Below are 23224 nucleotides of genomic sequence, written 5' to 3' on the forward strand. Positions count from 1 at the left end.
AATATAATCTTCTCAGTGTTATTGTCAGATGTGGAATCTTTATGGAAATCCTATTTTTATTAATTTTAAGTGTGTGTACATTGTATTTCATAATGATGTGTTATTGAAGGTCATATTCCATCCAAATCCAAATTTTCCCCACTGTTTTATGCATAACATAGGTCATGATGACTCTGTGACTTGGTTTAAGTTTGACATCGCTGCGGTTTTGTCGATTGATTGCAATAGCTTTAGTTTCATCAATATTCAAGTACCTGCCCACTTTGTGGCTGGTATAGCCCACTCATCTCAGGAAAAATAGCTGAGAGACAATGCGCTGTGGTTTTTGCAAGGCTTTGCTTCAACTGCCGACGTCAGAGGCGTTGCAGAATAAATGGCTTCAATTTGCTTTTGGAGAAATTCCTACCATTTTGGAACCAGAATTCTGTTCTGGCTGATTTGGTGGAGGATGACTTCATAAACATAAGCTTTCACACACGCTGGAAGTGCATTTTCGGATTTTGAGCCAGCGACCCAGCCGGGCACCCGCCGCCAAGCCATACAAACACAGTGTATAAAGCATACATGTGTTGTGTTTAACAACAGAACTTAACTATATTTATAATTTATCATGTAACTGTGGATGAAATAGCAAAGCTTGTGGTCATTGTCGCCAAAATGTGTGGAAGCATCGCACATCACACGCCAGTTATGTTAAAATGAATTGGGAGTGCAGGACCAGCCTCCTAAAAGATCCTTCTCTCTTTTTATTTTCACCCGCGTCCTCTGAGAAATCCGGTCCATCTGCGATTGCTACTCTATCTCTCTCTGTCTTTATGGTTTAATAAAACTGATAATGTACAATATACTGCATGTGTAGCAAAGCAAAGCAAATTTATTTATATAGCGCATTTCATACACAAGGTAACGCAATGTGCTTTACATGATTAAAAGCATTTAAAAACAAAGAAAAAAGCAGCTTATAAGCATTTAAAACAAATGGGGAAAAAAATAAAAGTAAAAATACAATTAAAACTGCGTACGGTGCAAGAAATATCATTTAAAAGTGTAAATGCTCGAGAAAGCATGGCATTAACCTGGACTTAAAAAATGCACACTTGGGGCTGATGTCACTTCTGTTGGCAACTTATTCCATTTGTGTGCAGCATAATAGCTAAATTCTGCTTCACCATGTTTGCTTTGGACTCTGTGCTCCACTATTTGACCTGAGTCTGTCGATCTCAGAGCCCTACTGGGTTTATATTCCATGAGCATTTCATTCATGTATTCAGGACCTAAACCGTTTAGTGATTTATAGACCAGTAGCAGAACTTTAAAATCTATGCTAAAGATGACTGGAAGCCAGTGTAAAGACTTTAGAATTGGAGTAATATGCTCTGACCTCTTTATTTTGGTCAGAACCTGAGCTGATCATTCTGAATGAGCTGCAGCTGTTTAATGCTCTTTTTAGGGAGTCCAGTCAGAAGACCATTACAATAGTCAAGTCGACTTGAGATAAAAGCAAGGATGAGCTTCTCATGATCTGCTTGACACAGGCAAGCCTTCACTCTGGATATGTTCTTCAGATGCTAGAAGGCAGTTTTAGTAATTGATTTGATATGACTGTTGAAAGTCAGGTTGGACTCTATCAGAACACCAAGGTTTCGGACTTGGTCTTTGGTTTTTAAAGAGTGACTCCAGGTATTTACTAACAGCAATTCTCTTTTCTTTATTGCCAGAAACAATTATCTCATCTGCATATCTATGATAGTCAAAATTAAAGTTCTGAAGAATTTGACCCAAGGGTAGCATATACAGGCTGAACAGGAGAGGTCCAAGAACTGACCCTTGAGGGACAAATTAGGTCATTGCTATTCGATAAGATTGAACACTTCCAATGGTTACAAAATAACTCCTTTGCTCCAGGTAGGACCTGAACCATTTAAGGACTGTTCCATTTAGTCCTACCCACGTTTCCAACCTGTTCTGCAGTATATTATGATCTACCATATCAAAAGCCGCACTGAGGTCTAACAAGACCAGAATTGACACCTTTCCCGAGTCAGTATTCAACCTTATATCATTTAGAACTTTGTTAAGAGCAGATTCTGTACAGTGGTGAGTTCGGAACCCTGATTGAAATTTGTCAAAAAGTCCATTTAAGTTCAAGAAATTGCTGAGTTGATTAAAAAGAACTTTCTCAACAATCTTGGCTATGAAAGGGAGATTTGAGATGGGTCTATAGCTTGCTAACATGGAAGCGTCCAACGTTGTATTTTTTAGCAGAGGCTTAATGGCAGCTACTTTAAGAGCTTTAGGAAACTTGCCTGACTGAAGTGAGCAATTGATTATTTGCTCCCACTCACCTAGCACAGACTTCGCAATAGCTTTGAAAATGTCAGATGGTATTGAGTCAAGACAGCTCGTTGATGGTTTCAGCTGCTGAACCGTTTTCTCTACAGTTTTTTGGTCAACTGTATCAAATTCTGACATGGTAATAGAGTTTTTCCTGGGTGGCTTCAGATGTAGTAACATTTTATCAAGTTTGCTGATTTGTGCTCATATTTAACCTGATGGATTGTATTTTTTCACTAAAATAACAAGCAAATTCATTGCATTTATCTGCTGTTAGGAGTTCTGGAGCAATCTGATTCGGGGGGGAGGGGGGGGGGGGGGGTGAGCTTTCAACCACAGCAAACAGAGTGTTGAAGTTCTTACTGATGATTTCAGAAGTGTTGCTGTCGAGCCCTGACTAACTCTTGGTTAAAATTACAAAGACTGTCTGTACAGATCAAAGTCAATTTGGAGTTTAGTTTTTGTCCACTAACGCTCCGCTTTCCTACACTTTGATTTAGACTTTACACTTTACCATCATTGTGCTCCTCCACAGTGTTCTTGGTTGCCTCAAGATTGTCTTAGTTTTAATAGGAGTGACAGCATTCATGACATTTGGGAGTTAACACGGGAAATTATCCAAAAGTTCATCGAACTGTCTCAGTAGTCACAGTTTGTGGCACAGCAATGGTCTCCATAAAGTTAGTGGCGGTACTCTCTTTTATGTACCTTTAATGTGTAGTATGTACTACAGGATTACTGTTCAGGGCGGCCGAGATCAAATGTACGAGTTGAATTATTCCGACATGACCGCTGCAAGATGGTGAGATATTACCGACGGCCAATCAGAGCGAAGCTGTTTTCCATATTTATATTGGGGAGATCAGCAATCCAATAAGAACAAAGCTTATTGACATAATAAAATACTAATGAGAAATCTGGCCATCTCAACTGCCAAGGCATAAAATACCAACTAGAATAGCTTGAAAAAGGTCATCCTGGTCATTTTCAATAAAAGGACATCAGAAATTTCCATCCATCCATTTTCTGTACCGCTTTATCCTCACAAGTGTCGCGGGTGTGCTGGAGCCTATCCCAGCAATTATATATATTTTTTAAATAAACTTTGAGAGTATATAATAATTATATATTATTATATTATTTTCATCCATCCATTTTCTACCGCTTATCCGAGGTCGGGTTAAGGGGGCAGTAGCTTTAGCAGGGACGCCCAGACTTCCCTCTCCCCAGCCACTTCATCCAGCTCTTCCGGGGGGATCCCGAGGCATTCCCAGGGCAGCCGAAAGACAGATTTATGGGTATATTCAATCCATTTTATTTACTGTTTACTTTAGCTTACCAGATGAACAAGAGTTATTCCAAGGCGCTTTTTATATTGGGAAGGTCTAGACGCAAGCTTCTCACACTTTAAATAAAAGTTTTCCCACATGGGAAAACACTGTCCCAGGCAGCGAGGCATCAAAAACACAGCGAAACATCAAAGCTTAGGTGTGGTATTGGGCGAAAATAAAAAAAAATAAAAAACAACTCAAACGACTCATATAAACACAAACCCCATGGCTGGAATAATTATTTTTATTTTTTTTACACGTTGATGGTTGTCTTCTTTTAGCCTATATCTGGTGCCTGTTGAAAATATTACTTACTCCGTAGAACCATCAAAAGTAAAGACAATTATTTTAGTTTTAAACCGAAATAGCCATGTTCTATTTCCCTATTTCTATTCGCTTCCGTGATTCAGGGTGCCAACATGTTAGAATGTTGACAGTGCTGCTGATTTGTCAAAATTTAAATGACGCCTTCTAAACCCCCCCCCACAAAAAAAAAAAACCCAAAAAGGCATATCGCACATTGCATTTTGGAATGGATCTGCAGTTTGCAACACATTCTAAACAGGGTTGTATTGCGGCTTGACACAAAAGCTGACATGGCAGATAATACATTTGTACACAATATGCAACATTTTCAATACAATGACAGTATGGCCTTTTTGGACTCACCAGATAATGGACTATTGTGTGTCTCGAAATTGTGTTTTTTGTTTTCAGACAGATAATGCTGTTGTGTTTGATTTGTCTCACTTTGTCTAGCCACAACAGCGACGACCTGTAATGACCCTGGCATCCCAGTAAATGGCTCTCGATACGGGGACAGTAAGGAGCCCGGTGACAGTATGACATTTCAGTGTGACCCTGGCTATCAGCTTCAAGGTCCTGATACCATCACGTGTGTCCGGATGGATAACAGATTCTACTGGCAGCCTGACCCTCCAACGTGTATGGGTAGGTGTGCGTTATTTTGGTGATCACTGCCTTTATAACTGTATTTTAGATAAAGAATCATGGGTAGCAGCAAACAGCCTTCAGCTTCACCAGGAAAAAAAGTCTAAAAAAAACAATGTTTATTATTCTGAAGCCCACAAAGAAAAACTTTTACCAAACCCACATTCTCTATCTTCAACCCTGTGTTTTCATCACTATTCCTTTCATTAATTTTACTGACAGTGAAGTGATTGTAATACATTTTACTACGTGTATTCATTAGCAACAGTTTTGTTTCATTTATCCTGTTTCTCAGCTCCAGTGTTTCCTTATACCGGAGGTTGTATTGTCATTGTGCCTGGCTGCCTGGCTCTGGCTTGTGAGTGTCCTGGTGCAGCCAATGTAGGACTGTGACGAAGCGACACAGTGCAGAGTCCCTTGGACTAGGCTTGGGCAGTCTCACTGATGATTTACTGTACCTGTGATTGGAGACTCTGGGTTCCCTGGTGCTATTGCTCCCAAACAGGGTTCTTTTGCACATACTTTGTTGGTACTCAGCCCAGCCTTGTCCTAGCACAAAACTGTCCAGGGTGTTAACTTCAGTTAGGCCATATCCAGGATTGCCAAAATATTTTCTACTAATCACAGTCCATTATTTTCCGTACAAAATCTCTTGACAACAGGCTCCATAGTGACAAAATATGCCCTTGTATTTGGTGTCTGGGTGGATTCCAGTCAGAAGGTCTGGCAGTCACTACAAATAACTCATCAGCAGCCCCTAAAACAACCTCGCAGATTTGTTACAGATGCTCTCTTTTACAGATCTCATCCAGTTTTATACTCAAGTGGCCAAGATGATGTTTGTTTACTGAAATACGGGCTGTTGAAGCTGAGGCTGTGGGAAGATAAATTTTTCATTTTCTCACACAATTAGTTGTGTGCTGCCTCTGCTCCACATTGAGTCATTTTTCACCGGCCATGTGTCCTGGCACTTTGATAACAGTTTTAAATAAATTCTTTCCCTTATTAAAAAGAATGTCAAACACAAATAGTTGACTTTTACATCACTGTCTGCTACTAAGTCATTGTCGCTGTTTACACTTGATGCATCATGTCTTTCTTTCTTATTAGTAGGGAAGGTTATTGTATCAAGCAAATCAGTGAAACTCTCTGGATTACCAATCTTCTTTTCTACCCCTTTCTCTCCTGACACGGACTGACTGAAGTATTAACAGTCACGTCACCTTGAAGACATGCTATCATGAATGTTCAGTCATTATCTTAGTCAAATAGAATACTGAGTTGGCTTGTAGTTCCAGCAATTATTGGATGGCATTTTGCATATAAGGCAGTTAAATACTTCAGCCCAAATGACGCAGCTTTAAAACCTCCTCTGTAGAGAAACCAGAAGCTGCACAAACACTGTGACTTTTACTGCTATTGCTGTATCAAACAATAACGTACAGACTGTCATACATTTTAGAAGGTACCAATACTGTATGCATCGCCCCACTTAAAACTGGCTCTGGGTAAAGTTAAGCAGGTATGGTGGAAGAACATGGGGTCATCACGTTCTTTGCAATGGAGGACAATACTAACCATTGGGAGCAGTGAAGAGAATTCTTCTAAAAGTTTCAGACAGAAAATTTCACTGCCTGTTGTTTAAAGCACGACGTGTTTGCTCTTTTCCACCATGATAACTAGCATCAGAGTCACCTTCTACCAAGTGCCTGGAAAGCTTCCCCAACCAACCCCACATTGCATTCCCACTATGCTTTTGCAGTTGGTTTTACACCCTCCAACTTTCAGGTGTGCTTTCCTTCATTTTGTCTCCCCAATTCCCTCTGGCAAAGTACAGTTCTCGTTTCACTGTGGATAATGACACATTCTAACAAGTTTCAGCCAGCATTTTTACATTTGCTTTTGTTCTTGGGTTGATATATGCACATTTTGGACAAAAGCACATTTATCTCTGGGACACAGATACACATATACTGTACACATAATGTTTTGAATAGATGGACGTGGCACCTTCAGGCATGTGGAAATTGCAAGCAAGGATGAACTAGACTTCTGCAATTCCAAAATGTTCTTCCAGATATCTTGGCTGATTTATTTTGAGTTTCCCATGATGTTACACAAAGCACTGTGTTTCAGGTGTGCCTAGTTCAAATACATCCACAGGTGTTTCTCTAATTACCTTAAATGTTGTCAAAAAATCAGAAGCGTCCAAATAAATGACATCATCATCTGGGTTTTGCACAAATTGTTTAAAGGCATAGTAATCTTACTGAATGTAAACTTCTGATTTTGAAGAAAATAATGAAAAATTGCCTCAGAAAATGGATGTTTCTTTTTATATGTCTATGCATAGATCTGGTTTTAACTGTATATGTCTGCAAGAAGACTTTCAGCAACACAGATTCAGTTTCAGTTACACAGATATCGTGAGTTGCGGTGGATGGTTTTCTACCAATATAATGATTACCACATAAACACTTTAATCTTCTTTTAACTAGCGTTGGCAAAATATTGCAATAATATTGTATTGAAACGCTGTAATCCCACAACTCTACAATGGAAACACGGCTTTTTTTCCCAATGCTGCCACTGACTCTCCTCACCTTTTTTACGGTTTAAATACCCTTCTGTGTTCTCTCTTTGTTTTTTAATATTATGCATCTCCCGGGAGTAGCAGTATACAGGTTATTCAGGGAAGTGTATGTCTGTGTGTGAGTAATCTACTTGACGATTAAGGCCTTTGTTTACCTTGAGCTCACCGTTGCTAATGTGTTCACACCCACTTGCCTCCCTGAGTCATCCTTAATGTCAGTGCATCGGTGACTCAATTGATCACTGGTGCTAAATATTTCTCCTACTCTTTTGTTGTAGTATAACAGGACCACCAGTGGTGATTTTACTGTTTACTACCCCAGCCCCACTCTGTTTCCAAATTTCACAGCCCTGGCTCTCTCCTTTTTTCACTCTCTTTAGCAATCTGTGACGGCAATATCAGTCATCCACTAGGTGTTATTTTCTCTCATCTCCACCCTTTGCCACACCTCTCATCAGTAGCTAACCCTCTTCTACTCTACCTTGATCTCTGGCTTGATATGGATGTTCAGTCAAAGGGTGATTCTCCCTGCAGAAGGCTTGTTGTGTTATCATCATCTCTCTATTTCTGGGTTTTCTCCCCAGCAACTTGTGGTGGTAACGTCAGTGGCCCGTCTGGAGTGATCCTGTCTCCGAACTACCCCCAGCCTTACCCCCCAGGAAAAGAGTGTGATTGGCGAATACGAGTCAACGCAGACTTTGTCATCGCACTTATCTTCAAAAGGTAGGGGCCCAAAATATGCGTGAACACAGTGGCTTTTAATAAAAGTGTAACTGTCAAAAAATGCACTCTAAGCTCTCGGTCTGCAAGTGGAATTTTGAGTCTGCAGAAACACCTCTGTTGGTGTTTCTAACATGTGATTTAAGTAATGAAATATTTAGATCTAAATAGCATTGCACATACTTTTAGCTCAGTTTTCAGTTTCCTTCAGGCAGGGATGTCTTTGACGTATTTAGCTGCAACATCATAATGACAGGTCGTTATCAAGCAATATTTGTTAAAAATAAGCAGTCATGCTAAAAGATTTAATGGGCTCACTAATGCCAATATGAAGTCCTTAAGATGAGTCATGGTACATATTTTGAGTGAATGCAGTTAAGCACTTTTTTTTTTTTTTTTTTTTTAATGGTGGTTAATATATGCCAGCAATCGTCAATTGTCTTTAACGGTCTATGTATCTTTAATGTACCTTATTTACAACATAGGGTTGAAATGTTCTATGCTTTCGCAGTAGTTTTGATCAATTCCAGGTGGGTTTTTTTCACGTTTACTGTCATTTGGGTACTCGGGCATGTTTTATTTGTCATTGATCATGCATTCCGATGACACCACACTAATATTGACAGGATACTGTATATTCACTGTCTATTTACACTGCAGTCTCATTTCCTGATATCTTATTTATATCAAATTGATATGAAATTTCATGTGGGTTTTCTTTTGTGTGTTTACGCTGTCATGATGCACATCTGAACTGGGCCAAGCGGGGGTCGGGGGGGATACATAAAACTTGAAACAATTACAGCCCACATGTTTTTTATGGTTATAGTCTCGCCCAACATTTTCCCAAGTAGTCAGATTTAAGTAAAACATTCAACTTACCCTGTTGTACCATCCACACATAAAATTAGGAAGAGATCCTTTCTGGAGACACAAAGTATTCTGTTACCATTACACAGAGACTGAAAAATCCTACAAATCTCAACAATCTATCTAACAGCGACATTACTGACTGTTGTCCTCGGATGACTTTTCTTATTTAAAAGAATTACATTATTTTCCGATGCTACTAAACTCAATGAAAATGACTTTGAGTATGTTGGCTGTGGTGAAAGGAAAAGTATTTGTACTGTGCAACAAAATTAAGGCAAAAGGTCTCTTCTGTCATCCTGATGCCAGCAGTTGTTTTGAATGAAAGAGAATAATTGCATACAATTGTGCTGTCCAAAGGGCTGTCTGAGCCCTGGCCAAACATGTTTTAATTTCTAACAAATTCATTCACGTATTGTTTTTTTATTATTATTTTAAGTAGGACACCATCATGTTTGAACCTGATTTCAACCGATTGAGGAACAAATTACAAAAACGTAAGTTAACCTGATTCAATTGAGACACATTAAAATAGTGTACTTCTTAGTTTACTAAATGTTATTTTGTTTCTTCCATGACCTAAGAAAAAAAAACATTTGTCAACGTAGGCTTATTTACATTATTTCAGTCTGTAGTGTGAACAATTCTGCTTCACATGTAGCAAACTAGATATTGTATATGATAACTAGACTGTCCCCACAATAACATTTAAAATAATTAAATGAATAAATAAACTTTATATTCCTTTCTATGGGGCTGTCCTGGTTGACACGCCTCTGCAACATCGCGTAGACATCGGGGACAGTGCCTCTGGATTGGCAGACTGGGGTGGTGGTCCCCCTTTTTAAAAGGGGGACCGGAGGGTGTGTTCCAACTACAGGGGGATCACACTCCTCAGCCTCCCTGGTAAGGTCTATTCAGGGGTGGTGGAGAGGAGGGTCCGTCGGGAAGTCGAATCTCAGATTCAGGAGGAGCAGTGTGGTTTACGTCCTGGCTGTGGAACAGTGGACCAGCTCTACACCCTCCGCAGGGTCCTCGAGGGTGCATGGGAGTTCGCCCAACCAGTCTATATGTGTTTTGTGGACTTGGAGAAGGCGTTCAACCGTGTCCCTCGGGAGTCCTGTGAAGGGTGCTTTGGAGTATGGGGCACCGAACCCCCTGATACGGGCTGTTCGGTCCCTGTACTAGTTTGTACGAGTCAGAGTTTGGTCCGCATATCCGGCAGTAAGTTGGACTCGTTCCCGGTGAGGGTTGGACTCAGCCAAGGCTGCCCTTTGTCACCGATTCTGTTCCTAACTTTTATGGGCAGAATTTCAAGGCACAGCCGAGGCGTAGAGGGGGTCCGGTTTGGTGGCCTCAGTATTGCATCTCTGCTTTTTGCAGATGATGTGGTTCTGTTGGCTTCATCAAGCCGTGACCTCCAACTCTCACTGGAGCGGCTCGCAGCCGAGTGTGAAGCGGCTGGGATGAGAATCAGCACCTCCAAATCTGAGACCATGGTCCTCAGTCCGAAAAGGGTGGCGTGCCCTCTCCAGTTCGGGGATGAGATCCTGCTCCAAGCGGAGGAGTTCAAGTGTCTTGGGGTCTTGTTCACGAGTGAGGGAAGAATGGAACGGGGAGATCGACAGGCGGATCGGTGCAGCGCCTGCAGTGATGCGGACTTTGTATCGGTCCGTTGTGGTAAAGAAGGAACTAAGCCGAAAGGCGAAGCCCTCAATTTACCGGTCGATCTACGTTCCTACCCTCACCTATGGTCACGAGCTGTGGGTTGTGATGGAAAGAACATGATCCCGAATACAAGCGGCCGAAATGAGTTTCCTCCGCAGGGTGTACGGGCTCTCCCTTAGAGATAGGGTGAGAAGCTCGGTCATCCGGGAGGATCTCAGAGTAGAGTCGCTGCTCCTCCACGAGTACGAGAGGAGCCAGATGAGGTGGCTGGGGGATCTGATTCGGATGCCTCCCGGACGCCTCCCTGGTGAGGTGTTCCAGGCACGTCCCACCGGGAGGAGACCCTGGGGACGATCCAGGACACGCTGGAGAGACTACGTCCTTCGGCCGGCCTGGGAACGCCTCAGGATTCCCCCGGAAGAGCTTGATGAACTGGCTGGGGAGAGGAAAGTATGGGCGTCCCTGCTAAAGCTACTGCCCCCGCGACCCGACCTTGGATAAGCGGTAGAAAATGGATCGATGGATGAATTTAAAAATTCATCTGTGTTTCCTACCGATTACGACACTTTGACTTTTTGGTCTCTCTCTAGAACATGCTCTATGTTATACAAATCTTCTTTCTGCTAATTAAATTAGCATGTATAATGATTAGAAGTGACCTTTGTGACTTAAATGCTATGCTAAGATTATAATTGATCTCTATTGAATGTTATAGCTCTGTCTGCTTTGTCATTTCATGACATTTACACTTGGTATGTGGCAGTACAGAAAAATGTATTTGCAAGGATCACTTTAATGCTTTGTCAGTACAGAGGGGCTTATGTGCAGTTAAGCTCTTGCAAAATCAGATATAAATACAGGCCTTACCATTCACAGGGCTTATGTTAACCTTGCAAATGATTACATTAGGTGATTATGGGATGTATTATGCCATAATAGATCATGCTCTCAGAAAAGTGAATAAAACTATAGTAGAAAAATATAATTTTCCAAGAACACTGTGATATGCACATTGCTGTACACTTGAAGTCCGAAAGTGCATGCTGCTAAAGTGAGATTTTTTTTTTTCAGAAAAAAACACACCTTGTTGACCATTGTAATTATACGTGATATACCAAGAAAGAAGCATGTTGATGCAAACAAAATAAGGCTAAATACTATAAAATCACAAGCACAGCCTCACTTTTTTAACCTGGATTTTGTCTTGATTAAATTATTATTATTGATTATCCTTCTCATTTATCTACATAGCTTCTACTTGAACAGTGAAAATATAAATTTTGTAAAATAACAGACGAATAAACTACAACAAAAAGATCAGCTTGGCAGTAGTAATCATAAGCTATGTGGCATAAAAAAAAAAATGATGATGAGCTGACAATGGAATTTACTTTAACATCCCTCTGGTCCTTCTCTGCACTCACAAGTGTCACACAAAATCACACACTCAAACACAACACATGACTTCCAGCTTAACTAGACAGGTGGAGAATCAAAGCAAATATAAATGTGTACTCCAATGCAAACATAGAGGTATAGGTGTGTGTGTGTGCTTGTTTAACTGGCAGGTGGGCGCAAAGACTAACATAATTGCTGCCAGGATGAACATTTTGAGATGCGTGTGTGTGCTTGCGAGTGCGTGTATGTGTGCACTCTGTTATACATGATTTTATCCAGTTACGTGTTTGAATTGTATTCATTAATGTATGAAAACTATGAGAAAAACAGCCAAAGCCACTCCTCAGATTTTGGCTAGAATGATATGCACACTGTTGTTAATTGGGCTGCTTGGTGAAACATTTTCAGAAACTTTCCATGTAAAATTTAGCAGGGGAATTTTGGAAATTCAATTAAGTTTAACTGGGGAAGGTATGGGAATTTATCGAATGTACCTCCATGGTGGTTTCTAGTATGAGCAATGTGTGCGGTTGCACAGTTCGTCGTCCTCCTTAAAGCTAGGTTCACATCTGATGTAACTGTTAATTGGGGGTAATATAGACACAAACCAATACCAACATTTTATTTTATGACCAGCAGACATACGAAATGTGTATTTATGAGTACTGCTATACTTTCATTAATTGCTTTCACATAAACATCTTCAATAAATGTGATGGAGGAATGAAGACTACATGCTGTGGGTGTGGCCTCAATAACCTTACAGGAAGTTGTGTGTTGAATGTGAGCATGGACATGGACAATGGAATTGAGGGATAAACGTGGAAATAATGTGGCTGTCATATTTCAATTCTCTAATCTGCATTGTTCCATTAATTACTGTAAATTACCAAATATTACTGTTAATTTCCATATTTTCCTTTTAATTCCCATGTCTACAACGAAAAATGTAGTCGTGAATGGCAATTATTCCTACCAGAACAAACAGTGTACACAACCTATTTTGATGCGATCGATCTCTGTTTTCATTCTATCAGTTTTAACATGGAGCCCAGTTATGACTTCCTGCACATTTACGAGGGCGAAGACTCTAATGGGCCTCTGCTGACGAGTCTCCAAGGCAACCAAGCCCCAGAGCGCATCGAGAGCAGTGGTAACAGTCTTTTCCTGGCATTCCGATCGGACGCCTCACTGGGCATGTCTGGCTTCGCCATTGAGTTCAGAGGTAAACCTTTATCTTTACATTACTGTCTTTTTTTTTAATATAATGGTGTCTAATATTTCTTAGCCAAAGACTGAAATGTACAGACTGATGACTGTCTGTAAAAGTGCAGCTAAAGACCACCTAATAGTTCAGGGGACCATCAGAACTCCAACATGGTTAAATATTGGCTGTTAAACATTTTTTGTTTCTTCAGTTTGAAATAAATAGCTATATAATAATTTGGAATTGGCACTGTCAGTCAGTATTGCTATAGCAACAAAACAGTCTTTCTTAATAACTGCACTGGTGATATGGCTTTTGGTTCACCTTTACCTGGTAGATTGTCCATATACTGTGGATGTAAAGCCTACCCCTGTTCAAATGCCAGGTTTTCTTTTATATATATAAAAATGAGACCAAGAGAAATCATTGCACAACTTTTTTTCCACCATAAATGTGACCTATGACCTGTACAACTCAATTGAAACAAAAATATTTTCAAGAAAGGAAGTTAAAATAACGAACTAAAATAACGTGATTGTAGAAGTGTGCACACCCTCGTATAACTGGGATGTGGCTGTTTAGAATTAACCACTTACATTGAAATTCTGGTCAAGTGGGAGCCAGCACACACCTGCCATCATTTGAATGCCTCTGATTAACTCCAAACAGAGTTCAATTGTTCAAGTCCACGTTTCCTAGCATTTCATTTGCTTTCTAGCAGAAGCCTGAAGGTTTTGTTTTAAGAGTGACTGCTATTTTGAATGGTTCATTATTCCCTCCACCTTGTCTAAAGCCCAAGTTCCAGCTGAAGAAAAAGTGCTGCCACCACCATGCTTTACTGTAGGTATTCTTCCCTTTTGGCAAAGAGCAGTGTTGTGTTTGTGGCAAAGTACCTTTTGGATTTATGGCCAAAAGGTTCAATTTTGGCTTCATTGGACCAATCTCCCAAATACAGAGTGATGTGTTATGGTCAGATGAAATCAAGGTTGAACCTTTTGGCCAAAATTCCAAAAGGTATGTTTGTTAGAAAGCAAAAAGCAATAAAAAAACAAAATAAATAAAAAAGAAGCCTACTAGGACAACTGATTAATCAGAGGCATTTTAAATTGTGGCAGGTGTTTGCTGACTCCCATTTACAGTAACATGAATTTGAATGTGATTGGTTAATTCTAAACACACATCCCAGTTATACGCTGGTGTACACATTTGTGCAAATTAGTTCAGTTGTTTATGAACTTCCCCTCTTAAAAAGAATTTTTTTAAAATCAATTGTGTTGTACAGGTTGTAGTTCACATTATTGGGAGACAAAGTTTAGAAAGAGTTTATCTCGGCCTTATTTTTTTAGATCACAAAAACCTGGCATTTGAACAGGGGTGTGTAGACTTTTTACATCCACTACATCCATTACATGTATTAACAGGGGCATTTTACTTCTTGATCATTTTATTATTTATGCATGTTTCACTCGTGTACATATAGCAAACCAGAGAAACTACCATTAGAAACTGCTCCAATTATGATGCAGTGCAGTCCACCGAACTATAATAATAACCATGCTGTTAATTAATACCTACCTGTATGTGTCTAGTACTGTTTTGGATGCAGGTTTACCACAAATGAATGAACTGGTTGGTCTCTCTATGTATGGATTATAACAAGGCCAGAGTAGTTTTGTTCTCTTTTTCTTTTACTATCTTTTAGTATGCCATGGCTGTGAGTTTGTCGAATTTCTACTGACTGAAAGTGTTTTCAATCAATAGTGACATTTCCAAACCTTCATCCATAAAGCAGATCACCTTTACATGATGCTTAAGAGCATTATTTGGGATTATTTGTCATTGAACTGTGGGACAAATCAAAGCTACATCCCATCTCTTGTGATCTTCTGTATTATCATAACGATATTGTTTTTTTTTTTTACTTGGCTTGAATATTAAAATGTCGATAGAGAGATGCTGCATCTGCAGACTGGCTAATATTTAAAGCTGCCAACTCTATTCAGTTGAGCATCACATCATGAGACTTTTTCAACAGAAAGTGCATAATGCTCCGTGTCAGCCCATGAGTTGTTTACCTCCACAGATTGTGACTCATCTTGGTTTTACAGAAGCGGCTTGACTGGTTGTGATTTAACAGCTATTGTCAAAGTGAAGCTGATTGTTACTTCATCGTCTTACTGCAGACTAGATCTCCTCTGTCAAGTTTTATAAAAATCCATTTTCATTTTTCTGTCTATCTCACTCCATTTATCTGTAATTAAAAACGATTATCTCCCCCTCTGTTGTCTGCCTCGGAAGGCCACCTCACACCGCTGTACTTTTGTCATTAATTCACTACCTTTCATCTGCCATCACTCTAATTAAAATGCAACCTTAATCATCTCACTGTGTCATTTGCTTCTCCCCTACCACTCCCCCCCCCCGCCCGTCATCTCTCTCCCTTTTCCTTTTTTCTTTGATTCTTTGCTGGGCAATCACAGAAAAGCAAACAACCTGGACCAACACTAGAGCTAAGACAGTTTTTGACATTGTTTGAGTTAGTTTCTACTCCATCAATCTTGCTTCTTAGCTTACACTCATTACCCCTTTCTTTTTCCCTGACAACATGAATGTAAGAGAGAGGATGTGTCGTAAAGGGTCTCTTTTTGTTGGTCACATCCAATCAGATTAACAAATAGAGCGTAAACTTCGTAGTGCTTGACAGCAGCCACTAAGTCAATCAAGAGTAAAACATTTTCTGTCAAGAAATTGATGGGTTTGTTTGTTTTAATAAAGACATGTAAGTCCAGTTCTGACAAAACTGCAGCTATGCCAACATACGGACATACTGTACCTTTTCCAGGGGCAGTTGTTTGCAGTCTTGCAGTCTTGCAGTTTCACGTTCAGTACATGTATCTGTATCTCCTAAAGCACAGGTTCCTTACCTGTTGACCATTACCACACCATGTGCAAGGCCATGTCAGGATACAAGACAGAAGAGAGAACAAGCTAGTCATTTTGTGTTATTCCTCTTTTTATAAATACGTGCAATTAAATGTAATATGAAATCCACATAATCACTTAGGTCATAGGTGTCAAACTCAAGGCCCGGGGCCCAGATCCCGCCCGCCAAATCATTTTATGTGGCCCGCGAAAGCAAATCATGCTCGTCAACCTCCGTGATTTTTGCTAAAATCTGTACCCAAATGCCAAATTGTCATAAGAATAAACAATAATGTTGAGATATTGCATTGTTCTGTTACCAAACCCTTCTTCTACAGTAACGTAAACACAACTTGAACAAACTATTATCCTTGTCTTCTGATTGCAAAACTAGTTACCCCTCAAATTATTGTGTAATGGTAATAATATGATTTAGTGATTAAACATTTAGCGAGACACTACTGGTGTGTCCATATACTGTACTGCATAGGTGTCAGACTCAAGGCCCGGGGGCCAGATGCGGCCCACCACATCATTTTATGTGGCCCGCAAAAGCAAATGATGGTGTCAACTTCCGTGATTTTTGCTCAAATCTGTACCCAAATTGTCATAATAATAAACAATAATGTTGAGATATTGCATTTTTCTGTGACCAAACCCTTCTTCTACAGTAACCTAAACAATACTTGAACAAACTATTATCCTTGTCTTCTGATTTCAAAACTAGTATCCCTCAATTTGATGTGTAATGGTAATAATATGATTTTGTGATTAAACATTTATATGGTTTTACTGTTCTATTGGCCATCTGAGGGAAATCATAACTACAATGTGGCCCGAGACAAAAATGAGTTTGACACCCCTGCTGTACTATAAAGAGTTCCTGATTACCTGTGTCTCATTTTCATGACGTCCCCGTACTGGTATCCCGAACAAATCAGTACCGGCAGGACAATTCCTCTGCTGTGTGCGCCACAGTTCAGGCATTACGTCAACAAACGGGGGAAATTTACCTGAGGAAAAAGTACACTTTTTTTTAATTTGGCAAATGTTATGGACTAAAAGTGAAAGTTGCCAGAAATTTGTACTCAGTTATAAAACAAAACTGTGTGTGATCCAAAAGAGAGGATGCTGAATAGTCAGCAATGCACATTTTCATGTTAAACTTAACAAGATGAATTTGTTGAGCTAACATACATATTCTGTCCAGTATCGCTGTAATAAAGGTATTTATCGTACAATATATTATTTTATAAATGCATTAAACTCACTTTTTGTATTCTTTCAGAAAAGCCAAGGGAGGCCTGCTTTGATCCTGGTAACATCATGAATGCTAGTAGGACCGGCTATGACTATAAACTGGGATCTCAGGTGTCCTATAACTGTCACCTTGGCTACACAACAGTGGGCGGCCAAACAATAACCTGTGTGATGGGGCAGGATGGGAAGCCAGTGTGGGACAAGACTCTGCCGTCATGTAAAGGTAGGAGAGCTTTGTGGTTAAACAAATTGTTACACACATACTGTAGGAACCAGATAAGGGGTCACACCACACATACTATACAGACAAAAATAGTGAATTAATCAAGCAGTTTGTTAGACTGCCAGTATTTATTCATCTTACTGAGACATGGACAATTCTATGGTTTCAACATTGTGTGAACACTTTGGGGGAGACCTTTTCCCGTTCTTAGTGCACAAAGCAAGGCCCGTAAAGGCATGTATGGAGGAGTTTGCTGTGGAAGAACTAAAGAGCCCTGACCTCAAACCCATCAAGATAGGTTTGGCCTCCTCAGACGGCTGATTTCACAAAGTGTTGATAACATACACACAAACACACAGGGACATACACACACTGCCAATTACCTTCTTGATGGCGGTAATGATTTGCAATTATGATTGACATTGTCAAAGAAAGTTCAATTTATGTTTCATACAGTAATGTGGTGGGAATTTACAGCATGAATATATCGAGATTACTCAGTAACCAGTGACAATACATACCATTCTGTCTTGGTTTTATCCGTTTTGTCTAGTTGTTCCTATTCCGGTGTATATTCTTTAATTAGTGCTCAAATTGGTGAGCGCTTTGCTGCGTGAGTCTGCGTGTGCGCGCGCGCGTGTATGTGTGGGTGTGTGTGTGTGTGCATGAGTGCTTGCATGTGTGAACATCTGAGACAGATTCTGTCAGGGATTGGAAGGCCAAGCTGTCACAACTGTCTATTTGATTAATGGCTGACAGAGCCCAGCCAGTGACACCTGCCAAATGGCCATTTGTAGTGTATTTGTCATATGAAGTGTGTGTCTCTGTTGGAGTGTGCATATAAGGGAATCTCAGAAATATCTAAGACAGTAATCTGACCTGTGGCCACAAATCAGCGGAGATGGATAATAACCAGCTACATTTGCTTTGTTATTTTTACTTAAGTAACTTTGTGGATAAATTGTACTTGTCAGAGTATTTTTAATGCAACATACTTTTACTTGAGTAATTTTGGTAGGAAGAAGTGCTACCTTTACGATGTTACATTGAGCTAGATTGTGTTTGCTACTTGTATTTTTATGTACAGGTATTTATTAATGCTTGCAGGATCTATTTTGGCTTGTCAGAGAGATGTGTCAAATTGATGTTTCACCAAATCCAACGTAACTACTGGGGATTCCATTTGACCAATCAAACGGCGCTATGCAGTCACATAAGCACACACAGTCACCGCAGCCACTCACAAAAGGCAAGTTTTCAAAATCACTAATTTATGAGAAACATGGCAGAAATCTATATTTACCTACAGATAGGCTCCAGCTCACCCAAATGAGTATAAGCGGTATATAAAATCTATGAATGGACTACAAAAAAAGAACAGCTATGCCATTTATGTCTGCCTAAAAATGTCATTATTTCAGTCTACAAAAATTTCATTTCAATTTCACGTGAAAACCTTACAAAAGACTCTCAGTCTGTGTTTGCAAAGGAATAAAACCAGCCGTTCATCCGCAGCATGTGAATGCAAATTGAAGTCCTTCCCACCCAATCAGACCCGCTGAGTTTCTCGCTGTAGAAAGGGTTGTAACCATCTAGAGGTTATGAAAATCTGTACACTTTCATTCCACTATGCCAGCGCTCCCTAGAGGTTATGAAAAAGTTGTTCACTTTCATTCTAGTATGCCACCTAGACGTTATGAAAAAGGTGTAGACTACACTTTCATTCCAATATGACAGGGGTACATATGACTGCATATATGTACAATTGTGCTCCTAAGTTTACATACCCAGGGAGAATTTTTGAAATATTGTTTTGTTTTTGTTTTTTAATGCGACAAATGACTGAACAACAACCATCATTAATTTATTTTTGGTTATGTTTTGTTTCATGATAATGCTTTTCTGAAATGCGTGACAGTTTAATTTGAATACCATTAAATTAAACGTGTTTCGCCTGGTCCTTCATGTTTTCAAGAATTGTACACATCTTCCAAATCCTGCCTGGGTAATCAAACATATGAGCACAACTGTCTGTTTTCTCATTTACGAAATAAAAGTAGGGCTGTGAATTTCAAAATAAGAGCAAGTCACTAAAAATAAAGTATTGTGTGTTAAAATAAGGTGTTTAACTTCAGAATAATTATTTGAAAAAAATAACAAAATACAGCTAATACTTAATGTTTTGATCATTTGGGTAGAAGTAAAATCATGCATTGTAAAAATGCTTTACACATAGGTAGAAGGGTTTTCCAGAATTTTGAGGTCAACTTTGGGGGTGCGCATTATACATGGGTGCGCATTATACATGAGAAATTACGGTACTTTTACTTTAGTCATATTATACTAAAGTAACAGTACACTTACCGAAGTACATTTTTTGGCTACTCTGCCTGCTAATCAGTGCAGGGTAACAATCAAGTAGCAATTTTAAAATGAACACAATAGAATGTTTAATAAAATCTCCCTCGCGGCAGCAAATAACCAAAGTGGATTTATCTCATGTTCACATCCATTGACGTTTTATCAAGATAGAAGCACCTCTTTTGCTGTCTACCCGGCTGTTTCATACACAAAGTCACTGTCATTTGTAATTCAAGAGCACACACAAAAAAGATGTTTACAAGGACGACAGTGCTGCAGCATGTACTTTTTTATTTTTTTATTTTTTTCCACCAGCAGTGAAGGTAAAATAACAATTCCTCAAGTTGATGCCTTGCATGGCTTCAGTCAGCAGTTCTGCATTCAGCTCGATAAATGTTAATTTTGTGAGATTATATGAGTGGAGTATTGCGTGAGATACATTATGAACAGAAGCTGAGTATTGATATTGTACTCTTGACAGAGCTTATTCATGAAAGACCACATCATGGGGTTATAACCCATATTAAACCTCTCTTTTAGGCCTCATGTAACTGAATAAAACGCTCAAGCTTTGTCAAGAATGATTATACTCTTACCAGTCACGAAAGTAGCTACAACCATACATTCAAATACAGTTGTCCGTTGTTATATACACAACAGTTGTATAAAAAAATATTACATTTGCTCTATTTCCTCATTTAGCTACTGATTCCTTCCACTTCCATCGCCGCAATTCTTCTCCACGTTGACTTTTCTCACCACATAGTTTGGGCACTTCTTTTTCCCTTTCTATCTCTGTGTCTAGGGCCAGCTCCTGGGGGCTCTTAGACCAGGCTCATTAGACAGGTTGAGACCCCCTTAAATAATACAGCTCCACTTAAACTCCCTCCGTCTCCTCTCGTTTCACCTTTCGTCCCCGTGCAAGGCCCCTTTTCTCTTTCCCTCTGCATGTAACGACTTATCACCAACTGTCTCTCCTGCACTGCCTTTCTCCCGCCTCATCTGTCTGATTTACTCTGTTGCTCTCTGCTGCTGCTGCTCTGTCTCTCTCTCTCTCACTCTCTCTCTCTCTCTCTCTCTCTCTCTCTCTCTCACTCTCACTACCACACACACCTCCCATCTTGAAATGCTCTTTTATTGGTTCCCATGGTAACTAAGAACTGTTGCAAGGAAGAGGGAATTCTTAGTGACCGTTGATGGACGCTCTCTCTCTCGCTCTGGCATGCGTGTGTGTGTGTGTGTGTGTGTGCGTGCGTGTGTGTGTGTGTGTGTGTGGAGGGGGGCACGCACGAGGGCTGTGAATTCCACCTAGATGGATCACGTACTTGAACAGTAATGATAACTGAATGCTCAATGTTTGAATAGCCTTTAAGCATAGCGCTGGCAGCGACCACGCTGACGTCACTGCGGCTTGTCCCGCGCGAAATTTGCGTTTATACTCGAGCGCAACCCACACGTGCTGTTTTGAAAATGTGCTGCAGTTCTCCTCCAAGTCGGGGGTGTCGCTACGGCTGGTATTGGCTCGGACACCACAGGGTGGAGTTTCCTCTGCATTTTATGGCCAATTCCGGTAGCCGTTTTTACTTTCCGGAACAAAGCAACAACAATGGCGACTGTGGAACATTGCCTGCTCGAACAAATGGACCTCGATGACCAGATGATGTGTTTAATTATATTGTAAAATCGATCAAGAAGGCGGCGGCGTAGGTGGTATGTGGAACCAAGGGGAAAGCTGAGTACATCATCACAGCATGTGATTAAAACGGACCAATCAGCAGAGATGATCTCTGCGGCATTCTGCGTGCGCCGACAATTTGTGCCGTGTGGACGTGAAGTGTCGTATAAGGGCCGTGCGGCCCAGTGCGTCAGTCACGTGATGTATAAAGAGGCCTTAACCCTCCGCAGACCGCTAACATCGGATTGTCCCTATATGAAAAAACTCTCATCAGTATAAAGAGGCCTTTAGAGTTTGGTCAAATCTTACTAAATCTTACTAATGTGAAAAAAGTTAAGGTGTGTGACTATCGGCTAATCTACGTATTCACACGTTTATGTTAATACAGTGGTGCCTTGAGATACGAGTCACCCAATTTATGAGATTTCCGAGATACGAGCCATCATTCAGCTGATTTTTATTTTTTTTTCGTCTTGACTTGCGAGTGCAAACTTGAGATACGAGCCCTCAACTCACTTCGTAATGTGCAGCAGTTTGGAAAATAAGGAACAATTCCTCGAAAAAAGAGTTCAAGCTGTTTAATGCCACTCCCAGTTGAAGTTTACTGTCAAATTAAACAAAAAAATCAAAGAGTTACACATTGTGAATTTAAAACAAACAACTAATCTTTGCCTCAAGAATGGCCCTGCTAGCTTAATGCTAACAAAAAATGGAAAACACAATTGACTGGCTAAAACTTGGCATCTATAGTTATGGTGTTTTAATCATTTATGCAACTAATATTTGAACACAACAGGTGGAGCAACAAATGTAGGCATTTTTTTTTCCTTTGCGTAAAACAACACATTTTTACAGCAGCTTACAGTCACAGTAGTTACTATTCTTGTTCATTTGTGTTTGCATGACTGTATTATACAGCCCCCTAGTGGCCAAAACAACAGAAGGTGCAGCACACTAAATTGATAGAAGCATCAACTCATCATGCTCAAACTGTTTAATTCTTTACATTTTATTCAATTATGTTATTACTAGAGATGGGCTGGAAATGGGGTTACGGAAAATTGGCCAAAAGTGCAGTTTCGTTTTTCAGCCGAAAGACTTTTGTTGTCGAAACAACATGGCCAAAACATGTAGTTGTGATGACGCAAGGGAAAGCGCCCCTCTCTGTATAAAGCTCAGAGGGCCCACAAACAAGTTGGTGTGCTTCATAGGCGTCTTAGTCTCGCTCTTTTGTGGCTACAACGGTCCGTCAAAATGTCTTAATTAGGTTGACCGATAATAAAACGGTAAAGATACATATCTCAAAATAACTTTGATAAATATATGAGATGCGGTCAATAGACTTTGATAGATCGCATTCATCCATGTTTTGACAGATAATTAGAGTAGCCGTTAATTATGCCATTTGCTCCGCACTGAACCAATAATGTGGTGTCAATAGAACCATGCCAAGCTAGGTTGACGCACACAGCACATTAGCAGCGAGATGCAACAGGCGTAGCCTATTGCTGCTGCCGTAGGAAAGCACTAAAGAAAAAGAAAATGAGTGTTCCCTCAGAAGAAACAATGAGAGACATCCCAAGAAAGGCCTGAAAAGTTTGGCAGTGAGGATTTATTTTGGTTTCATGAAGTCTGATAGGAAACAGAGTAGTGTGTATCTCCTATCCATCCATCTATCCATCCATTTTCTGAGCCGCTTCTCCTCACTAGG

At 40.0% G+C, this 23224-nt stretch overlaps 1 protein-coding gene across 2 annotated transcripts in view; it reads left to right on the plus strand.

Moving 5' to 3' along the window:
- Positions 1-23224, plus strand: part of LOC133474361 (CUB and sushi domain-containing protein 1-like) — a 570296-nt gene that overhangs the window by 444115 nt on the left and 102957 nt on the right. For both annotated transcript variants that reach the window (XM_061765990.1, XM_061765991.1), the window contains exons 29-32: positions 4425-4616; positions 7794-7932; positions 12903-13090; positions 17283-17477. In XM_061765990.1, coding sequence (XP_061621974.1) covers positions 4425-4616; positions 7794-7932; positions 12903-13090; positions 17283-17477 — 714 coding nt within the window. The remainder of the gene's footprint in view (positions 1-4424; positions 4617-7793; positions 7933-12902; positions 13091-17282; positions 17478-23224) is intronic.

This window comes from Phyllopteryx taeniolatus, chromosome 2, assembly GCF_024500385.1.
Source record: "Phyllopteryx taeniolatus isolate TA_2022b chromosome 2, UOR_Ptae_1.2, whole genome shotgun sequence".
Lineage (NCBI taxonomy): Eukaryota > Metazoa > Chordata > Actinopteri > Syngnathiformes > Syngnathidae > Phyllopteryx > Phyllopteryx taeniolatus.